This window comes from Saimiri boliviensis, chromosome 2 (genome assembly GCF_048565385.1).
Source record: "Saimiri boliviensis isolate mSaiBol1 chromosome 2, mSaiBol1.pri, whole genome shotgun sequence".
In the NCBI taxonomy this organism is placed as follows: Eukaryota; Metazoa; Chordata; class Mammalia; order Primates; family Cebidae; genus Saimiri; species Saimiri boliviensis.
In genome coordinates, this window is record NC_133450.1 from 92011865 (window position 1) to 92033032 (window position 21168).

General features: G+C 35.1%; 1 protein-coding gene across 2 annotated transcripts in view; it reads left to right on the forward strand.

Moving 5' to 3' along the window:
- EXOC5 (exocyst complex component 5) overlaps positions 1–21168 on the forward strand; it is a 65517-nt gene that overhangs the window by 35982 nt on the left and 8367 nt on the right. For both annotated transcript variants that reach the window (XM_003930489.4, XM_010341055.3), the window contains exons 9-17: positions 105–245; positions 1289–1371; positions 2258–2467; positions 3990–4137; positions 13054–13162; positions 16648–16768; positions 18295–18381; positions 20278–20386; positions 20558–20773. In XM_003930489.4, the coding sequence (XP_003930538.1) occupies positions 105–245; positions 1289–1371; positions 2258–2467; positions 3990–4137; positions 13054–13162; positions 16648–16768; positions 18295–18381; positions 20278–20386; positions 20558–20773 (1224 nt within the window). The remainder of the gene's footprint in view (positions 1–104; positions 246–1288; positions 1372–2257; positions 2468–3989; positions 4138–13053; positions 13163–16647; positions 16769–18294; positions 18382–20277; positions 20387–20557; positions 20774–21168) is intronic.

A 21168-nucleotide genomic window follows, 5' to 3' on the forward strand; every position in this document is an offset into this window, starting at 1 on the left:
GTAACATAACAGTACATTTTATTGGATTTTACTTTATGCTAATTGGTCTTTTAATATCATTTAGAAATTATATATTCACTGTGTAAAATAACTCTGCTGTTTAGGGTGCTTATTTAAGGAACGATATATTTGAAGATGCTGCAGTACTCTGTCAAAGAGTGAACAAACAAGTTGGAGATATCTTCAGTAATCCAGAAACAGTACTGGCCAAACTTATTCAAAATGTATTTGAAATCAAACTACAGGTAATTTTAAATAGTAACAAATAGTTCTTAAAGCAGTGTGTAATTTTTTTCCCCTATATTTTAAAAGTATCCTTAAAATTTAGTTTACTTATATAGTGACCTTAGAAATAGTAATGTAGTTAAGGAGAAAGGAATCCTCCTACTTTTAAAAAAAGTTTTGTTATTCACTAAGAGAAAAGTGCTAATCAATAAGTATCATCAGAGAACACGCTTGAAATTTGTGTTTCATTGTAGTAGTAATATAACATATTGTGGTAAGATAGCCTTGGGGATTTTTCTTTTTTTTTGGTCCCTGCCTTCACCAATAGATGTCATTTGTGAAACTGAATAAGAATTACAAGAGTTGTCTGTAGAATTTTTAATAATATGGTACTAATGTGAAAAGGGAAAACACAGAAATTTAATTTATCCCCCATATCACGGTACTTTTAGACAACATTTTCTAAACTATGTTTACCACTGGATTAAACAACATTCAATAAATTTTTGCTTTTTTATTTTTATTTTTTAACACAATTCAGGACTTTTGATAGTCTTTTAATGTACTAATGTGTGTTGTAATTCTCTAGAAATGGGGTTGTAATATACAGCATTTAACACATTTCCTGTCCAAAAAAGCCTATTTTAAAGCATGCCTGTGGATGTCTGAACACTATTGTTGCCTGGAGCTCAGTTTGGGAAATGCTGCTTTAAGGAATTCACTCTATTGTTTGTACTCTCAGTTTTGTTTTTTGTTTTTGTTTTTTTGATATACCTCACAGAGCAGAATAGGCCAGTTTAAAAGAAAAGGTATTTCTGAATTCTTAATACTTACTCCTAAGACTGATATAGATCCTCTACAGGTAAATATGAGAAGTGATAAATTTTTAAAACCTGTTTGAAAATTTTTTCTGATTGGTCTGTTTTCTGTACATTGCCTTTTTGATTGGATTGTAAGTCAGAAAAGTTCAATACTGTGGAGTGAATTTTAAAGAAAAATATCTTGAAAAGTTATAGAATTTAATATTTACCTAATTAACATACTGTTCACCTTTTTCTTTTAGAGTTTTGTGAAAGAGCAGTTAGAAGAATGCAGGAAGTCTGATGCAGAGCAGTATCTCAAAAATCTCTATGATCTGTATACAAGGTAAAATTTTTAATGATTAGAAAATAATATCAGATTTTTACTTTGATAAAAATGAAGTATTCAGGTATTTTGTCAGCAGTTTACCTTTTAGCATTAAATGCTTGGCTGTAGAGACTAGTATTGTACGATAATGTATTGTAGAACATTCTTAATACATTGAGGAGTTGGATATGCTTTATCTTGTCTCTAATTATTAATGTAATTACATTTATATGCAATCAGAACTTTAGAAACTGCAAAAGGAAGTGATGTAATCTTAACAAATGACAATTTCAGCTGTAGGAATTTGTCTTGTGCTTGTAAATGTCAATGTTACTCTTAGAGGTTGTCTCAGAAGCTTCATACATAGTTTTGTTTGTTTTTATTCCTTGACTTTTCCCAATCCTATTACTATTCTTCAGTGTCTTCATTTTGGGAGAAGGTTTTTCCAAATGAGGAAGTCCATGTCAATAGCAACACTGTTATGACCCTATTTTCGGTAATGGGAAATAGAAAATTAGAGGAAAGTCCACAGGGACAAAGACAAAAGAGGGTGGAGAGTAGACCTCTTAGTACTCTGTTTTGGGTACCATGTGATAAATAATGGCATTAGACAGACTTGAGGCCAGTCTGCCACTGCCACTATTTCTGGAGTGGTATACTGCCTCACATTTTCTTTTCCTAGGAATTTATAACAGTTCTCAAAACCATAAAGTTGCTCATAATATTACACTCTATATGTAACCCCGTAGAGTTGATTTCTGCATCCTAAGTACTCTCCGATAGTTTAAGAAATGGTGGCTTAACACAAGTCATTAAAGTCACATTGTAAAAATTTGTATTCCTTAGTATTGTTACTATACCTAAAGCATGTGTTAATGTTTTTCTTCCTCTTTTCCATGAAAAGAACCAGCAGTCTTTCCAGCAAGTTGATGGAGTTTAATTTAGGTACTGATAAACAGACTTTCTTGTCTAAGCTTATCAAATCCATTTTCATTTCCTATTTGGAGAACTATATTGAGGTGGAGACTGGATATTTGAAAAGCAGAAGTGCTATGATCCTACAGCGCTATTATGATTCGAAAAACCATCAAAAGAGATCCATTGGCACAGGAGGGTGAGTGTCTTTGTTAAATATTACCATTAAAACTAAAGACTTTAGTAACTTTATTATATTTGGGCAAGTTTATCAAATGTTGACTATCATTAGAATTTTCTATGAAGAGTTCTTTTAATTCAGATTGTTATGTTATCGATCAAATCTTGCTCTTAAACCACATGTTGAAATGATCTAACATAACATGATTAAAATGTAGGCTGGGCGAGGTCGCCCACACCTGTAATCCCAGCACTTTGGGAGGTTGAGATAGGTGGATCATCTGAGATTTCGAGTTTGAGAGACCTGCCTGGCCAGCATGGTGAAACTCCATCTCTACTAAAAACAAAAATTTAGCCGGATGTGGTGGCGGGCACCTGTAATCCCAGCTACTTGGGAGGCTGAGGCAGGAGAATCACTTGAACTCAGGAGGTGGAGCTTGCAGTGAACTGAGATTGAGCCATTGCACTCCAGCCTGTCTCAAAAGTAAAACAGAACATGGTAATATAAAAGATTCCATAGTTTTCTTTCATTTTTTTTTCTAGATAGAATAAATTCCAGGTTATTGACCAGGAAACACATCATTTTTTGGTTATTGTTGCAGGTGTGAAAAAAATAGAAAATAGTTTGCAGTTTAAGTATCTTGAATTGATGAGTTTTGTTCAGAGACTTTAGCGTAAAAAACTGTTAAATTAATACCTTAAAGCCTCAGTTGTTCACAGACTAGAAGAAAATAACTTGCTGTAAGAATAGTTGGCATCTCAGCTGCCAGGCTTTAACTGCCTAGAACCCAGTTGATTCTAAAAGGAGACAGAAGGACAGTGGAGTCACACATAGTCCAGAATCCCCACACATATGTATCCAAACCAGTTTCTTATTTCCCATTTTGTTGTGTATTAAATAATGATTAGAGGGAGTTAAAATTAGTAGTAAGAGATAATACCTGGTAGTAGCAAGGAAGGGAAAAGAAAAACTAATGAGTAATAGGAATTTTTTTTTTTTTAGTGAGTTTACGGTAGTCTGGAATTACACATCCTAGGAGCAAAAAAAGGTCTAACATTCCAAAGATACCCCATGTAAGTGTTTCAGGTGACCCTCAGTAATTAAGAATAGCTAAATTATGTTTAATACATCTTGTTTAATATCATGAATAAATGTGAAAAATCTTAAAATGACTATTAAAATTATGAAGTTTCCTTTTTAAACAGAATTATTTAGTTATTTAGAATGCTAATCTATTTGGAATAGCTGACTTCCTAAAGAAACCCAGCAAGTTTTGCTATTGAGTCAGAATTGTAAGGCTGAATTGTAAAGTGACTTCAGAATTAGAAGTCCAAATTTACTCATTTATCAGATGCAAATCTTCTGTTTAGAGATCAAGGCTTGCTTTATTTCACAAAACTAGTTACTGGAATTAGAACTGCAGTCTCTTGGCCATTGGTCCATTTTTGTTGTTGTTGATGTATATTAAGTTTAGAAGTACTTGAAGTTGAAATCTAAGTAAAGTGTTTTCTTTTTTTCATTTGTCTTTATGATGTACTAGTATTCAAGATTTAAAGGAGAGAATTAGGCAACGTACCAACCTACCACTTGGGCCAAGTATCGATACTCATGGGGAAACTTTTCTTTCCCAAGAAGTGGTGGTTAATCTTCTACAAGAAACCAAACAAGCCTTTGAAAGATGTCATAGGGTAAGAGTGATTGTAAATTTATTGAATATTTTTGATCTGTGGCTGGTTGAATCTGCTAGTGCAGAATCCACAGATAAGGACCTTACAGATATGGAGAATTGACTGTATGTAGTTGTGTGTTTTAAGTCTTACCTTGTTTTGCTAAGATATAAATTTACCCTCTGATTAGGAACAGCTATGTTTTGTAATAAAAGATAGGATTTTGTTTTGGAGAACAGAATAATTTTAATATTAGGGATAAATGTGAATATAACTTGAAAGTTGAGCAGATCAGATTTTTGTCCTGTAAGATTAAATGAAGATGTGAAAGTGTCAGACTTTTCTTACGAAGAAATGGTACATCAGGGAAAAGAATAGTGTTTCAAGAACATCGACATCAAAGAGAAAGAATGAACATATGGCTCTAGTAAAACTTAGAATTTCCTCTTTAATAAACACATTTTAAACAAAATAAACATGTTGGGTACCAGCCCCAACTGGGTATGTGGGTGAAGAGGGACTGAAAAAAGGAAATAAAGACAGAGACACAAGAGTAGAATTTATAGCATGGGTCCCGGGGACCAATGCAAGCCTGGGAACCCAAGCACTTTTTTTATGTGCATAATTTCATTGATCTTATGGGCGTGGAAGTAGAGGGTGAAGGGGTAGGTAAGATGGGGAGGGGAGCACTTGAGATCTTTCTAAAACATGCTAAGCTGGTGTTCTGAGCAATTAACAGTACTTGAGACCTTCTAAGATGTGCTAAACTAGTGCTCTTGAGTTTATCACCGATTGTTATCAGGGTGTGGCTGCATCAGAATCACAGGGGATGGCATCCTGTCTGAGGACACCCAGTGCATCAAGGGGCTTTTGTCTCCAGAGCATTGAGGACACAGAGCAATTAAAATCACTCCATATTCCAAGAACCTAGGCTGAGCCTGAGGTGTTCTGTGATCTCTGCCCTACAAGGGTTTTCTCCTTACCAGCTCCCATCTGCAAAGACCCTCCCGGATCTTGTGAGCAGAGGTAGCCTCCCTTCTCAGAGATCTTTGCATAAGCCTTCTTTACGAGACCCTCATGCAGTCTCCATGTTGAAAAGGTGTTCATGGGACCAGAGCAGTATTGCCTGCTCTGCAGCCACCCCTGTATTCCCCGGTATTACTGAGCTCTCACATGGTCTTTACCTTAGACCTCCTGTTGCTGCTTGATTTCTAATTAACTGCACTAATAATACAGTTTAGTGCGGTGTATAAACTTCGGTCTACTCTGAGCCAAGCAAGCTTATAATTATTTAGCTAGAATTAACATAGGTCTCCCCCTGGCCATCTTGACCCACAAAACAGTTAAGTCAGAATGAGAAAGTATTTGTGTGACATGGTAAAAGCCACATAAAACTGCATACCTCAACCATACCTCGGCTTTCTGTTGAAACTGCTCCCCATAACCCCTAATGTGACAGGCAAGCAGTCCAAACCCACGCCATCTTGGCCGCTGCGACTTGTAATAAGTAATTAAGGTCTGTGATTTCCACCCTACCCAGACAACATGTAAACTAACACTTATCTTGACTTTTATGAACCACTTAAGTAACAATCAGAATGTCAAAAGTCCCCTGGCCCTCAGAATGTCTGGAGCCCCTCACCCTAGTCTTCACCCAGGAGGTGATTTACAGAATCCACTAGCCCTCGGAATGTCTGAAGCCCCTCACCCCCACCCCTGCCCCTCACCCGCACCCCTGAGGTGGTTTTACGGGTATAAAATGTCTCGACACCCTCCTTTCAGGGCCACGGATTGGAGAGATGCGAGTCCTCCGTGGCTACCGGCAATAAAGACCCTGCAATTTGGCATACTTTTGTCTTGGTGTTGACTTTCTATGCTCGGGCCAGTACAACATTTGTAAATGATACTACTAGCAAAAGACTGTATGAAACAATAATAGCTAATAATTGTATAGTACATAATATGTTCCAGACACTCTTATTTTTGTTTTTGGTTTTTTTTCATTATACTTTAAGTTCTGGGATACATGTACAGAGCATGCAGGTTTGTTACATAGGTTTACACGTGCCATGGTGGTTTGCTGCACCCATCAATCCCTCATCTACATTAGGATTTCTCCTAATGCTATCCCTCCCTTAACCCCCCTAGCCCCCGACAGGCCCCGGTCTGTGATGTTCCCCTCCCTGTGTCCATGTGTTCTTATTGGTCAACTCCCACTCATGAGGGAGAACATGCAGTATTCGTTTTCTGTTCCTGTGTTAGTTTGCTGAGAATGATGGTTTCCAGCTTTATCCATGTCCCAGAAAAGGACATGAACTCAGTCTTTTTTATGGCTGTATAGTATTCTATGGTGTGTCTGTGCCGCATTTTTTTTTTTTATCCAGTCTATTGTTGATGGGCATTTAGGTTAGTTCCAGATCTTTGCTATTGTGAGCAGTGCTGCAATAAACATACACGTAGATGTGTCTTTATAGTGGAATGATTTATAATCCTTTGGGTATACACCCAGTAATGGGATTGTTGGGTCAAATGGTAATTCTGAGTCTAGATTCTTGAGGAATCACCACACTGGCTTCCACAATGGTTGAACTAATTTACAATTTAACTAACAGTGTTAAAGCATTCCTATTTCTCTGCATCCTCTCCAGCATCTGTTGTTTCCTGACTTTTTAATGATTGCCATTCTAACTGGCATGAGAGGGTATCTCATTGTGGTTTTGATTTGCATTTCCCTAACGACGAGTGATGATGAACTTTTTTTCGTATGTTTGTAGGCTGCATAAATGTCTTCTTTTGAAAAGTGCCAGACACTCTTCTAAGCACTTGAAGTGTACGCGTGTGTGTATGTATATATATCTTGCTTGTATGTAGATTACATACCTCACAGGGTGGTTATATGATAAAATAAGCCTACATGTGTGTATATATATAAATATATGGTTATACGATGAAATAATATATTCATAATATATATTACGTGTGTATTTACATCATACAGGCTTATCTCATCATATAACCATATAACCACTCTGTGAGGTTGTTATTTTGTAGATAAAGAACTGAGATACATGGCTCTTAAGTAGTGGATTGAGAGTTGAGACAGTCTTAATTATTTATGTTGGCATATATAATCTGTAAGTATTGAGACAATAAATTAAATTATACATGTGAATGTAAATCAATGGAAAACAAGTCAAAGCAAACACATAAGCAGTTTACAAAAAAGAAAATGTAAATCACCAGTACAATACTCAGTCTCAATAATAGGGAAATGCAACTTAGAGAAATACCATCCCATTTTCATTAGGTTGGGTTAAATTAAGAACTCTGATGACCAAGTATTGTTAAGGAAGTGGAGCAATAGCAGTTGTTGCACACCACCAATGGGAGTGAATTTAGTATGGTTACTTTGAGGACTACTTTGGCAATTTCTTAGAGAAACTTCATAGGTTCTTAATGATATGTCTAACATCATAACAGCATTTTTTGTCATGGTGAAAAATTGAAAGCAAACTCAGTGTCCATCAAAAAGAGAACTGTTAAACTGGTATAGTTCATACAGTAGAAGACTATACAATTTAAGTGAGTGAAGTAGAGTTACATGTATCAACATGAATAAATCTCAAAAAGACTATGTAGTGATATAACTGAATCATATGCTATTTCAAGAAACTGCCAAACTAATAGTGTGTAGTGATACCTCATTATAGTTGTAGTTTTCATTTTCCTAATGCAATGATGATTGATGTTGAGCATCTTTTCATGTGCTATTTGCCATCAATATATACTCTCTGGTGAAGTGTTCAGATGTTTTGTGCATTTTTAAATAAAATTGTCTGGGTTTTTTTTTTTTTTGAGCACTCTATTGTTAAAATTCATCAGATGTGATTTGCACTTTTTTTTCTGTCTGTGGCTCATCTTTTTATTCTAATCAGTATTTCAAAGGATAGATGTTCTTAATTTTGATGACATCCAATTTAATAATACTTTTCTGTTCTGGATGCTGATTTTGGTATCATATGTAAGAAATCTTTGCCTAACCAAAGATTACAAAGATTTCTTCCTACGTTTTCTTATAGCAGTTTTATAGTTTGAGGCTTTACATTAAGACATGTAGTCAATTTTGAGTTAAGTTGTACATATTGTGGATGAAAGTTCATAATTTTACAATTAGGCATCCAGTTGTTTCAGTTTCATTTATTGAAAAGACTGTCCTTTCTCCACTGAATTACTCTAGAACCTTTGTCAAAAATCAGTTGACCATTTATATGTGGTTCTGTTTCTGGACCCTTCTCTTTCATTGGTCTGTCTTCTTATATGCCTGTAGTATACCATCTTAATTGCTGTAACTTTATAATAAGTCTTAAATCGGGTAGTATAAGTCCTCTAACATTTTCATATAAATCATGTTGTATTATGTTTTATAGTAGCTTGTCAGTTTCTGGAAAAGTCTGAGTTTTTCATTGGAATTACATTGACTCTATAGTTCTACTTGGGGAAAGTTGACATATTTAGATGCTATTATAGTGTAATGTAAGTGGTCTTTTGAAAATTTATATTTAATTTCTAGTTTAACTTAGTTGTTAGTATATAGAAATACAGTTGATTTCTGTATGTTGCTCCTGTATTCTGTGTTAAAGGAAAATAAATCCCTGGACCCCAGAATCAATAAGCCAAAGGGAAAAACTCAAGCTGGGAAATATATCAGGCAGACCTGCCTCCCATTTTATTTCTAAATAAGATATCTATAAAGATAAAAAAAAAAAAAAAGCTACATATGTTCCTCACAGTTTGCCTATAAGGAAATTCCTGAGGGCCTCAAGATCTTTCCCCTAAAACAGTTTTATTGAATCACACCTTGGCAATGTAAATTGGTAGCTTATCTTCACAGTTGCAGGACAAAGAAGAGAACTTAAGTTATCCTTCAGTTCACCTAAGACAAATGCATATCTGATTGCTTCCTCTGTCCTATTGTTTATGTAAAAATATAGGTTCACTAATCCAGATTAAGGCATAAGTGATTATTCCTCTACCCAGGTGACGAACAAATTGTATATTCAGTGAAAGGGTGATCAAAGACTCAAAAGAATACAACTGTTTGTCTCTTGTCTACCTGTGACCTGGAAGCACCTCCTAGCCCTTCTAGTTGTTCCACCTTTATGGATGGAACCCGTGAACATCACACATAATGATTGATGTTTCATGTCTCCCTGAAGTGTGTAAAACCAAGCTGCACCCCAACCAACTTAGATGGGCACATGTCGGCAGAACTCCTGAGGCTGTGTGACAGGAATGGTCTTAATCTTGGCAAAATAAACTTTCTAAATTGATTGAAACCTGTCTCATACTTTTAGGTTCAGACCTGCAACATAACTAAATTCACTTGGTTCTATTTGCTTTTTTTTTTGTTTTTTTGTTTTTTTTTTTAAATCCACTGGCTTTTCTGTATAGATCATATTATCAGCCCACAAAGACAGTTCCAGTATGTATATTTTTTATTTTGTTCTTTTGCCTTATTGCACTAGCCACACTTCTGTTACAGTGCTGAATAGAAGTGGTGAGAGTAAATACTTTGCATTGTTTCTGATCTTAAGAATAAACCATTTAGTCTTTCACCATTAAGTATATTACTAATTGGGTTTTTCATAGATATTCTTCAGATTGAGAAAATTCTTTTTTTTTTTTTTTTTTTTTTTTGAGATGGAGTTTCGCTCTTGTTACCCAGGCTGGAGTGCAGTGGCGTGATCTCGGCTCACCGCAACCTCCGCCTCCTGGGTTCAGGCAATTCTCCTGCCTCAGCCTCCTGAGTAGCTGGGATTACAGGCACGTGCCACCATGCCCAGCTAATTTTTTGTATTTTTAGTAGAGACGGGGTTTCACCAGGTTGACCAGGATGGTCTCGATCTTTTGACCTCGTGATCCACCCGCCTCGGCCTCCCAAAGTGCTGGGATTACAGGCTTGAGCCACTGCGCCCGGCCAATTCTTTTATCCTACTTAGCTGAGTGTTTGCATGAGGATTAGATGTTAGATTTTGTGCAAAATTTTTTATTCCCTCTAATTACAGTGATTGATTTTCAAATGTTGGCCTTGCATTCCTTCTTTGATAAACTGCAATTGGTCATCAATTGACCTTTTGTCATATTTATATATTGTTGGATTAGGTTTACTAAGTTTTTGTAAAAAAAAAAAATTTAACATCTGTGTTCGTACGATACTGACTTTTTTTTTCCCCTTTAAAGTTTTTGTCTGGTTTTAGTATCAGGGTAATGTTGGCCTCATAGGATTATGTTGGGAAATATATCTATCTACCACTCCTCCTTCAATTTTCTGGAAGAGTTTGTTTAGAATTGGTATTCTTTCTTTAAGTGTTTGGTAAAATTCACAAGTGACGTCATTTGGGAGTGATTTTTTGTGTGTGTGAAGATTTTAAACTACAAATTCAACTTCTTTAGTAGATACAGAACAATTCAGGATATCTACTTCTTTTTAAGTCATCTTTGGTAGTTTGTATGTTTTAAGAATTTGTGTAGTTCACATAAATTGTTGAATTTATCGGAATAAAATTGTGATATTTTCTTGTCCTTTTAATATCCGTGGAATTCATAGTGATGTCACCTCTTTCCTAATATTAGTAATTTGTGTCATTTTTTTTTCTTATCATTTGGCTAGAGGTTTATTCATTTTACTGATTTATTTCCCCCGCAAGGAATCAGCTTTTGGTTTCATTAATTTTTCCCTATTGTTTTTCTGTTTTAAATTTTATCAGTTTCTATTCTTTATTACTTCTGTTATTTTGCTTAGTTGGGTTTTATTACCCCTGCCCCCATCCCCTGTTTTTTTAGTTTTCTAAGGTGGAAGCTTTGAGAAATTTCTTCTTTCCTTATCTAATACAGGTGTTTTGTCTTATAAATTTTCCTGTAAATACTACTTTAGCTGCATCCCCAGAATTTTTGTATGTTGTGTTTTATTTTCATTCAGTTCAAATCCTTTTAATTTTGCTTTTGCTTTGTTTTGGCCCAAACATGATTGAGACATGTTATTTAGTTTCTAAATATTTAGGAATTTGTTAGATATCTTTCTGTTACTGATTTTAAATTTGATTCCGTTGTGGTCGTGAAGCAGGAGCAGCCTTGAGAAACAGACCTCTTGGACACGGAACTAGAAAGAAAGGGGTTTTATTATTATGGCCTGGGAGCAAGGCCTTATGTTTTGTCCAAATGGCCAAGCTCCCCTAACAAAGAGAAGCTCTGCCTTTATATAGGCCTACACTCTACATATTACACGTGAAAGGATCTTAGGTTTACAGCTTTAATGGTCTTGGGTGTTTACACCTTTAGAAGTCATATATGAAAGGGTCTTGTGTTTAGGAATTACATGTGAAAGGTTTCTGGTTTCCAATGGAGGAGTGGGGTGGGGATTTGATCTTAAGTAAAAACGGTGTCTTCTGAGAGATTCCCCCATATCACTTCTGCTGTCTTATAGGAAGGTGATTCAAGAGGCACTGCCAGTCGGCCAGCCTTTTCTTCTATTGAAATGCAGTGTGGAGGTCAAGGGGGAGGTCCTAGATGCCTGGGTCTCCTTCCTCAGTCAGAGGACATACTTCGTATGATGTAAACCCATTTTAAATTTATTAAGACTTTCTTTTTTTTTTTTTTTTGGCCCAGAATATGGTCCATCTTTTTTCTCTGCACTTGAAAAAAATATATATTGTGACGTTGGATGGAGTATTGTATACATGTCAGTTAGGCTTAGTTGATTATGGTGTTCAAGTCTTCTATATCCTTACCAATTTTCCATCTGCCCCTTCTGTCTGTTACACATGGATGTTTGGATGTAAATAGGTGGAGTGTAAGAATGGCTTGTGAAGAAGATAATAGCATTTTTGAGCATCAGTGATTAGAGAGGGAGGGTGAATGTTGGAGTAGAAAGGCTGATGAGGGAGGGGTAATGGTTGAGGTAGTTATTAATAAGACCGCAAAGGAAGCTGAGTAATACCAAATCAGTATTTATAGTCAGTGGGAATTCAAAGTGGGTTATAGAATTCTTTATCAACTTCAAATTGAATGCATCAGATAATAAATAGTAACCCCAAGAGGGTACATTAATGAAGACTACAAATAGGTTTGACAGAAGCAAAAAGCAATGTATAAATAATATAGAAAGCAATTGTAAAAAGTCGAGTAATTTTCTGACTGTTAAAAAAGTATTTTATTTTCCCAGCATAACTAATAATTGTTTTATGAAATAGCTAGGTTAGTAGCAACAGCAGCACCAAAATGAATATTGTAAGCTCACTATGTGCAAATACTGTGCTGAAAACACTTCATGCTTTTTTTTTGTATTTTGTTCTCACCTCAAGGCTAGAATGTAAGTACTGCTAATATTCTCATTTTACAAATGAAGAAATTGAGGCACTAGTGGGGTTAAATTTCAAAGATTCACTTAATCAGGAAATGATAAAACTATTATTTGAGCCAGTCATATTTTATGGTGCATCTGTTATTAATTTCTCCATCTTTACTCCGCAATAAAACAAAGCATTCTTTTTGTTCTGAGTTTTACTAGACTGTTCTTTGCTCAGTCAGTTGCTCTCAAACCTCTTCGATCCACAGTAAGAAATGCATTTTACATGCTAGCCCCATGTATACATATATATTGGGGGGGGGATGTATTTTATGATAGTATACTTGGATTTTACTAATGGATTGTAATGCAAATTTGAAAAACATTACTCTTAAGTCAGGAGAGTTACAAACACATATGGAGTATTATAATTGTTTGTATGTGTGTGTGTGTAGGGGGGGTCTGGAGAGACCTATGAGTTATTTTGATACCTGAAATACTGACTGTATCTTATAAAAAATGGATTGCTTAAAAAATTGGTGTTTTAAAAAAGTAGACTTGAGGAGTGATATTGCTTGATTTTTGTTTTTAAGCTCTCTGATCCTTCTGACTTACCAAGGAATGCCTTCAGAATTTTTACCATCCTTGTGGAATTTTTATGTATTGAGCATATTGATTATGCTTTGGAAACAGGACTTGCTGGTGAGTGTATTTGTGTTACACTTTGTGTTAAATTCCTTTGATCCTGCTTGTTTAAACTGTATACAAAATGTTGTTTTGCATATAATCTCTGTATGTCAAATTCAGTTCAGTATAATGAAGTTTGAGCTTTTATAATGCAAGGATTTGCCAGGTGCTGAAAGCTATACAGAACAGTTCTCTGATATTGTTTACATATAGCATAATAGGATAATGAGCTACCTAAGTCACTACAATGTATGACACAATGTCTTACAATGCTGTAAGTTGGAAAATATCAAGGAAGAAAATGAAGGCAAAAACAATTGTGGTTGGGGAATTGAGCAATATAAGATTTAGAAAGAGGAGTATTCAAAACTAAGTCTGGAAAAAAATAGATTCAAATTAAAATTCTTATTTTGCTTTTGGTCTTTTGGGATTATTAGTTTGTAGTGTAATAATGACCTGTGTCCAGTCTCATTAATTCAGTTGTCTGGGGCCGGGCACGGTGGCTCAAGCCTGTAATCCCAGCCCTTTGGGAGGCCCAGGCGGGTGGATCACGAGGTCAAGAGATCGAGACCATCCTGGTCAACATGGTGAAACCCCGTCTCTACTAAAAATACAAAAAATTAGCTGGGCATGGTGGTGTGTGCCTGTAATCCCAGCTACTCAGGAGGCTGAGGCAGGAGAATTGCCTGAACCCAGAAGGCGGAGGTTGCAGTGAGCCGAGATTGCGCCATGGCACTCCAGCCTAAGTAACAAGAGCGAAACTCTGTCTCAAAAAAAAAAAAAAAAAAAAAAATTCAATTGTCTGTTTCATCTATTCAGTGGTCATCTCAAACTTAACATAGCCAAAGTGAAACTCTTTATTTTCCCTCTAAACCTGTTCTTTCTCATTCTTCCTGTGTCATTAAAAGGCATTACCAATATGCATGATTATTATATTTCAGGTTTTTTTAAAGGGCATTACCATTTTACCAGTTGCTCAATGACCCAAGAAAACTGAGGAGTTTCTTAATTCCTCCTTTTCAGAAATCAATTCTGATAGCCAGTCCATCAGCAAATCCTCTCAATATACTTCCAAGCATAAGTCAGATTCATATACTTTTCTCCATCTTCACTGATGTCATTCCTAATTTAAACACCATTTATCTCTGTCTGCTTGTTATTTATCTCCCTGCATCCATTCTTGCCTCTCCACGTTACTGACTCATGTAACAGCAAGTTTAATTTCATCTCCTTATTTAAAAATCTTTAATAGTTCCCTGTTACTCTTAAGGGGAAAACAACAGCAAACTCTAGAAAAACGTGACTTTTCATCTGGCCTAGTATGCATTGATCATCTCTCATTGCATTTCTTCTCACTGCCCCAGTCACTCTGACCCTCATTGTTTTTCCTTGCTTAGTCTTTTCGAAGTTGGTGTTTCCCTATCCCCAAAATTTTTTTGCCTCCACTCTTCTCTTGGCTGACTTTTTCAGCCATCTGATCTCAACAAAGATGTTATCTTCTCAGAGAAGCCCTTGCTGATCACCATAGATAAAGTAGCCCTCTTTTCCTAGCCTGGTTATCCTCATTATCTTATCATTGCATTAACTTTATTTATAGCACTTATAACAATGAAATTTTTATCTGTTAATGTCTGCCTCCACTCACCAAATTTCATTCATTTAACACGCTTATTAAATGCCTACTCCTTAACCTGTGGAGTTTACATTCTTGTGGAAAAGATAGCCAAATGATTAGAAAGTACAATGAAGAAAAATAAAACTGAGAAAAAAATGGGAAAAAAAAAGTGTAATAATTTTGATATACCCTTATTTTTATTTTGGAGACAGGGTCTCACTCTGTCACCCAGGCTAGAGTGCAGTGGCACCGTCATGGCTCATGGCAACTTTGAACTCTTGGGTTCAAGCAATACTCCTACCTCAGCCTCCTGAGTAGCTGGAACTACAAGTCCATGCCACTACACCCAGCTAATTTTCTTTTTTTTTTTTTTTGTAGAGATGGAGTCTCTCTTTGTTCCCTAGGCTGGTCTTGAACTCCTGGCTCCAAGTAATTGTCCTTCCACAGCCTTCCAAGATTTTGTTTTGATTTAAACTATTTTCCTAAAGGTTTCATTTCCTGCCAACTTATGCTGCTGCTGGACTATTTGTGTGTGCCAGTTTCTCTGTAATTATTGAATATTCTTTAAAATTTTTAATAATTTTGTGGTTAAAATCATACATTGTAGCTGAATTCCGATGCCTACAAAGAAAAAATACATCAATATTGCCTTAATTTTATGTCTTTTATTAATAACAAGGATTCATATTTTCTACATATATATTTTATTTTTTTCTCTTATAAAGTTGGAGCCTTCAATTTTCTTACAAGTTGGTAATCTTGGCTTTTATTGGGTGGGGGGGGGGAACACCTTTGTTTTCCTTTTTAAAATTTTTTTATTTTTTATTTTATTTTATTCTGAGACAGAGTCTCACTCTGTCACCCAGGCTGGAGTGTAGTGGTGCTATCTCAGTCCACTACAATCTCTGTCTCCCAGATTCAAGCGATCCTTCCACCTCAGCCTCCTGAGTAGCTGGGACTATAGGCGTGCACTACCACGCCCAACTAATTTTTTTGTGTGTATTTTTAGTAGAGACAGGATTTCTCCATTTGGCCAAGCTGGTCTCGAACTCCTGACCTCAAGTGATCCGCCTGCCTTGGCCACCCAAAGTTCTGGGATTACAGGCATGACCTACCGTGCCCAGCCCTGTTTTCCATTTTTAAGACCAAAAAAAAATCATTATAGAACAAAGAACTTTAGGTATCAAGCTTGTATTTTCTCCTTAGCTATGCATATCTTCCTTAGTCTAAGTCTTTTAATTTTAGCTAGAAACATAAACATTTAGGACCTTAGAGTTCATCTGTTATTCTTTACAAAGGAGGACTTGGAAATCCAGAGAGATCAGCTGACATTTGAGGTCAGAATATGGAGTAGCTTGATTCTCTTTTTATTTTATTCTGAACAAATTCCAGAATAAAATCAGAAATTTATTTTGTAATCAGTGAGGACATTTTGAGTATTGTTTGAGGAATTAGTGGAGAGTACAGTAAGGGAAATGTGTCAGTTTGGGCATATTACTATGGCAGCAGTATCTAGGATAAAAGATAAAGAGACTTGAATGAGGAAGACTAATGAGAAGATTATTTGAACCATTATCAGATATTTAAAAAAAAAAAGGCCTGTTTATAAGAAAAATGGTACAAGTGTATTCATGGCTCATGTGAATCATGAAGGCTAAGAAGATGGTGAAAATTGGGCATAAAAATAACTTCGGATGAGTTTTACTAATATATTAATAAGCTTAAGTTTGATTTTCCTCTTCTGTCCACAGAAGTCATTATCAATGTATTAAAACAGTGGTTACATTTATTTATGTTATAGATTTAAAAAAAAACATTTATTTTCTGTTGCCAAAATGAATTTCTTTAAGGATAATTCTAACATACGTGTGCCTTCCAATTTTAGGAATTCCCTCTTCAGATTCTAGGAATGCAAATCTTTATTTTTTGGATGTTGTGCAACAGGCCAATACTATTTTTCATCTTTTTGACAAGCAGTTTAATGATCACCTTATGCCACTAATAAGGTTAGTCAAATTATATTTATTAATATTTCAGTGAATAATACAGTATTCTACATAATTTTCTACATATATTTTTACTAAATTTAAAAAGTACATGTTCACAAAAATGTCAAATTGGACAAGTGGTATGAAATAAAAATATAAAAGTTCTTAGGAAATAAAATATTGTTTCTTCTTGCATTTCTGTTTCTCTTTCCACTATATTATTAATTTTGGTGTATTTCAAAAGATTTAATCTGTCACCTAAAACCGAAATGTGAAAGAGGACCTCCAGCTTAGTGAAACTCAGCAAATTTCACATCTTTTAAAAGAGCTGATAAACACAGTTCGTGTACCCACTTGATGTAAAGACATACAAATAATTTTCCGAGATTAATAGGACAGATTTTAATGAGGCATTAAGTAAGGTTTGGTTTGCATCTTTATATTAATTTATGTGAACTTACAAAGCTTATGAGAATTGAATAAGACGGTGTACATGTGAACATGCTTTACAAAACTATCCCTTTAGTGTTTTTATGGAAGAAAAATGCATAAGTTTTTTTGACATTTTGTTGTAGATATTGATATGCCAAGACAAGTCCAGAAACAGTCTCAAAGATAAGAGTCACATGTAAACCCTGAATCATATTTTGGAAGGAAATTTACTTTTTAAGAGCTGTTATACCACAAAGCAGAGAATTCACATAATTATTAGGGTTGCATATTTCTTGGTATTTTGGGTCTTTTGACATTCCGATAGCATTCAAAAGGCAAATATGTTTGTTAGGGTTTTAAACATTTAAAAATACAACTGGATTGGCTGTTACCCTCCAAATTTTATATTATGATTTACTGTGTTATTAAAACCCTGCTGATAGTCTATAACTTTTCTTATTATTACACTAGATAATTGTTTATAAAGAAAACCAAATAATTACAAAATTTTAAAGTCACATATTCTTGAGAGATGTCTTCTCAGAGATCAGAATAACAAATTTAAGTAGTCATTGTCTTTCCCTTTTTTGAGACAGAGTCTTGCTGTGTCGCCCAGGCTGGAGTGCAGTGGTACAATCTCAGCTCACTGTAATCTCCCTCCGCCTCCTGGGTTCAGGTGATTCTTCTGCCTCACTCTTCCGAGTAGCTGAGACTGCAGGCACACGTCACAATACCTGGCTAATTTTTGTATTTTTAGTAGAAACAGGGTGTCACCATATTGGTCAGGCTGTTCTCGAACTCCTGACCTCAGGTGATTTGCCCACCTCGGCCTCCCAAAGTGCTGGGATTACAGGGGTGAGCCACCATGCCTGACCCTTTCTTCCCTTTTAATTGGTTGTTTTTAGTCTTAACTAGTATAATGAATTGTGCATAGTGAATGCTAAGTAATTACTTTGCTTGTTATATGTGTCTTGGGTTTGTTAACAGTATTAATCTGTATATATGGATGTATTTATAAATATATATAATGTAATACCCACAGATACATGAAAAACTTACAGAAAATACTGGATTATTAATATGATTCCTTTTCCCTTTTAAATATACAATAGCTCTTCTCCTAAGTTATCTGAATGCCTTCAAAAGAAAAAAGAAATAATTGAACAAATGGAGATGAAATTGGATACTGGCATCGATAGGCAAGTTGTTGGTTTTGTCTCTCGCATTTTTTTAAATTATAAAAGCACCATATCATCACAGCATGAAAATACTTCTTAGAGGAGAAAAATAATTTGTCTTAATTCTACCATCTTGCTACAACATTTGATTTTATTTGTACTTACTGCCTTCATCCTTATTAGAATGTTGTTTTTATTGAATCCTGAAGTTTTTTACTTTGGCCTATCTTGACATTTAACATGCCTTCCTCACTAAACTTAATCATTAATAGCTTTTGATTTAAAGTGAGAAATATGTGATGTTTCTCAGTTGAACACTTAGAGGCCATTATAGGATTATTAATTGTCCTAATATCAATTTTGTTGTGTTTCAAGGAATAGGGAGCCCCAAGAAGAGGGAGAGAGACAGGGAAACAGCCATTAACTGGAGTAGTCAGAACACACACTATATTTATCACTTAGGTTCACTGTCTTATATGTGTATGGTTTGTGGTACCCAAAACAATTAAAACATCACAAGATCACTGATAACAGATCAGCATAACAGATTTAGCAGTAATGAAGAAGTTTGAAATACTGTAAGAATTATCAAAATGTGACACAGAAACATAAGGTGTGCACATTCTGTTGGAAAAATGGCACTAATAGACTTGCTTGACACAGGGTTGCCAGAAGCTTTCAACTTGTAAAAATAAAACAAGCCACAGTATCTAAAACACAATGAAACAAAGCAGAATAAAACAAGGTATGCCTGGTTATCCAGAAGTGGGGTTGTTGGATCATGTAGTAGCTCTGCTTTTAATTTTTTGAGGAATTTATGTACTTTTCCATAATGGCTGTACCAATTTACATCCCCATCAACAGTGTACAAATGTCTGTATGCACTCTTGACAACACTTGTTATCTGTTGCCTTTTTGAAAATAGCCATCCCAACAGGTGTGAAGTGATGACTGCATTTTCCTGATGACTAATGGTGTTGAGCACCTTTTCATATATGTGTTAACCATCTATATGTCTTCTTTCAGAAATTTTTATTCAGGTTCTTTGCCTCTTAAACTTTGGCTTGTTTTTTTGCTATTGTTTAAGTTCCTTTTATATTTGGGGTGTTCTTGTGTCTGTTTTATTGTTTGTTGTTTAACAGGCAATACGGGTATTCTGGTGATGTTACTGTGCTGTTTAGTTACCTTGAGCATTATTTTTTCTCTGTATTAATGACATGTTATCTTTTTTACTGTTAAGTACTTGTGTCAATAAGTGTAAGAAAATGATTGTTTATTAGTAGCATGTAAATTCAGTGTCAGGAATGATGGTGATGCCAGATAGCCATGGATTGTCCACATAGGTGGCTGAGTGACATCTTTGTTTTCCGATTGGCTCAATGAATGGGTTTCATGTACAAAACTATTAAAATATTTTAGTAAATTTCCCTCAGGCTACATGTATATGATGTATATTAAACATAGATGAATTTTATTTAGAATGGGTCCCATCCCCAAGGTATCTTATGTATATACAGATATTTTCTAAATTCTGAAAAATTCCAAAATCCAAAACACTTCTGGTCCCAAGAATTCTGGGAAAGGGATACTCAACTTGTATATAGTTTTGCTTTGAAGGTCCTTGGTTGTTAAGGAATTGAATTAGTGACAGGCTTCTAAGATTTTAGGATTTCCTTGAAATACTGCACAAAGAATCTTTGCTCTCTGTTTTGAGCAGAAAGATAATAAAACCAAGAGCTCTTTCATATTAAGACCTAGAGCTTAATTTTTCTAGTATCTAAAGTTTATCAATTGTAAAAGAGTTTTATGGTGATAGGAAATCAAATAACTAATTTAATTTAGTATAAATAATATAATTAAACAGAAACCTAGAATAAGTTAGATGGGTTAACTAATGTTGTGTTCTCAATTCTCTAGGACGTTAAATTGTATGATTGGACAGATGAAGCACATTTTGGCTGCAGAACAAAAGAAAACAGATTTTAAGCCAGAAGATGAAAACAATGTTTTGATTCAATATACTAATGTGAGTAAAATGACGGAATTTGTTAATATTTGTTAACATTTTTATTGATGTATCCTACTATGCCCTGGATGTTTTTCTTTTATACTTACAGATTAATGAGAAACTATATATTTCCTCTTTAGCTAAGCTGGTATATATTCCTATGTAATGAGTATAGAAAAACTTTTATAGGCCTGTGTAAAAGTCTGTGCTTATGTAAGAAAACAAGTGGAGAAGATTAAAAATTCCATGGATGGGAAGAATGTGGATACAGTTTTGATGGAACTTGGAGTACGTTTTCATCGACTTATCTATGAGCATCTTCAACAATATTCCTACAGTTGTATGGGTGGCATGTTGGCAATTTGTGATGTAGCTGAATATAGGAAGTGTGCCAAAGACTTCAAGGTATGTATACACAAAAACATCAAACTTGCAAATAGGCCTAGGAACATAAGTCGGATCATTAAAAATTGATATTTACTTATAATTAGTAAAAGGTTTATAAGTTTTGTTGATATTATATGAGATAGATTAACACATTCTACCTGAAAAAGTGTTGTTCCAATCATTTTTTTTTTTAATTTTAAATTTTTATTTTCTATTTTTTTCAGATGAGTCAGGATATCACAATGTTGCCCAGGCTAGTCTCATACTCCTGGGCTCAAGTGATCTGCTGCTTCAGCCTCCAAAGTGCTGGTGTTACAGGCATGAGCCACCACGCCTGACTCATCTATCACGCCTGACTCATCTATTCAATATTAAACACATTTTTGCTTCATGCTGCATTTTCAGTTCTACAG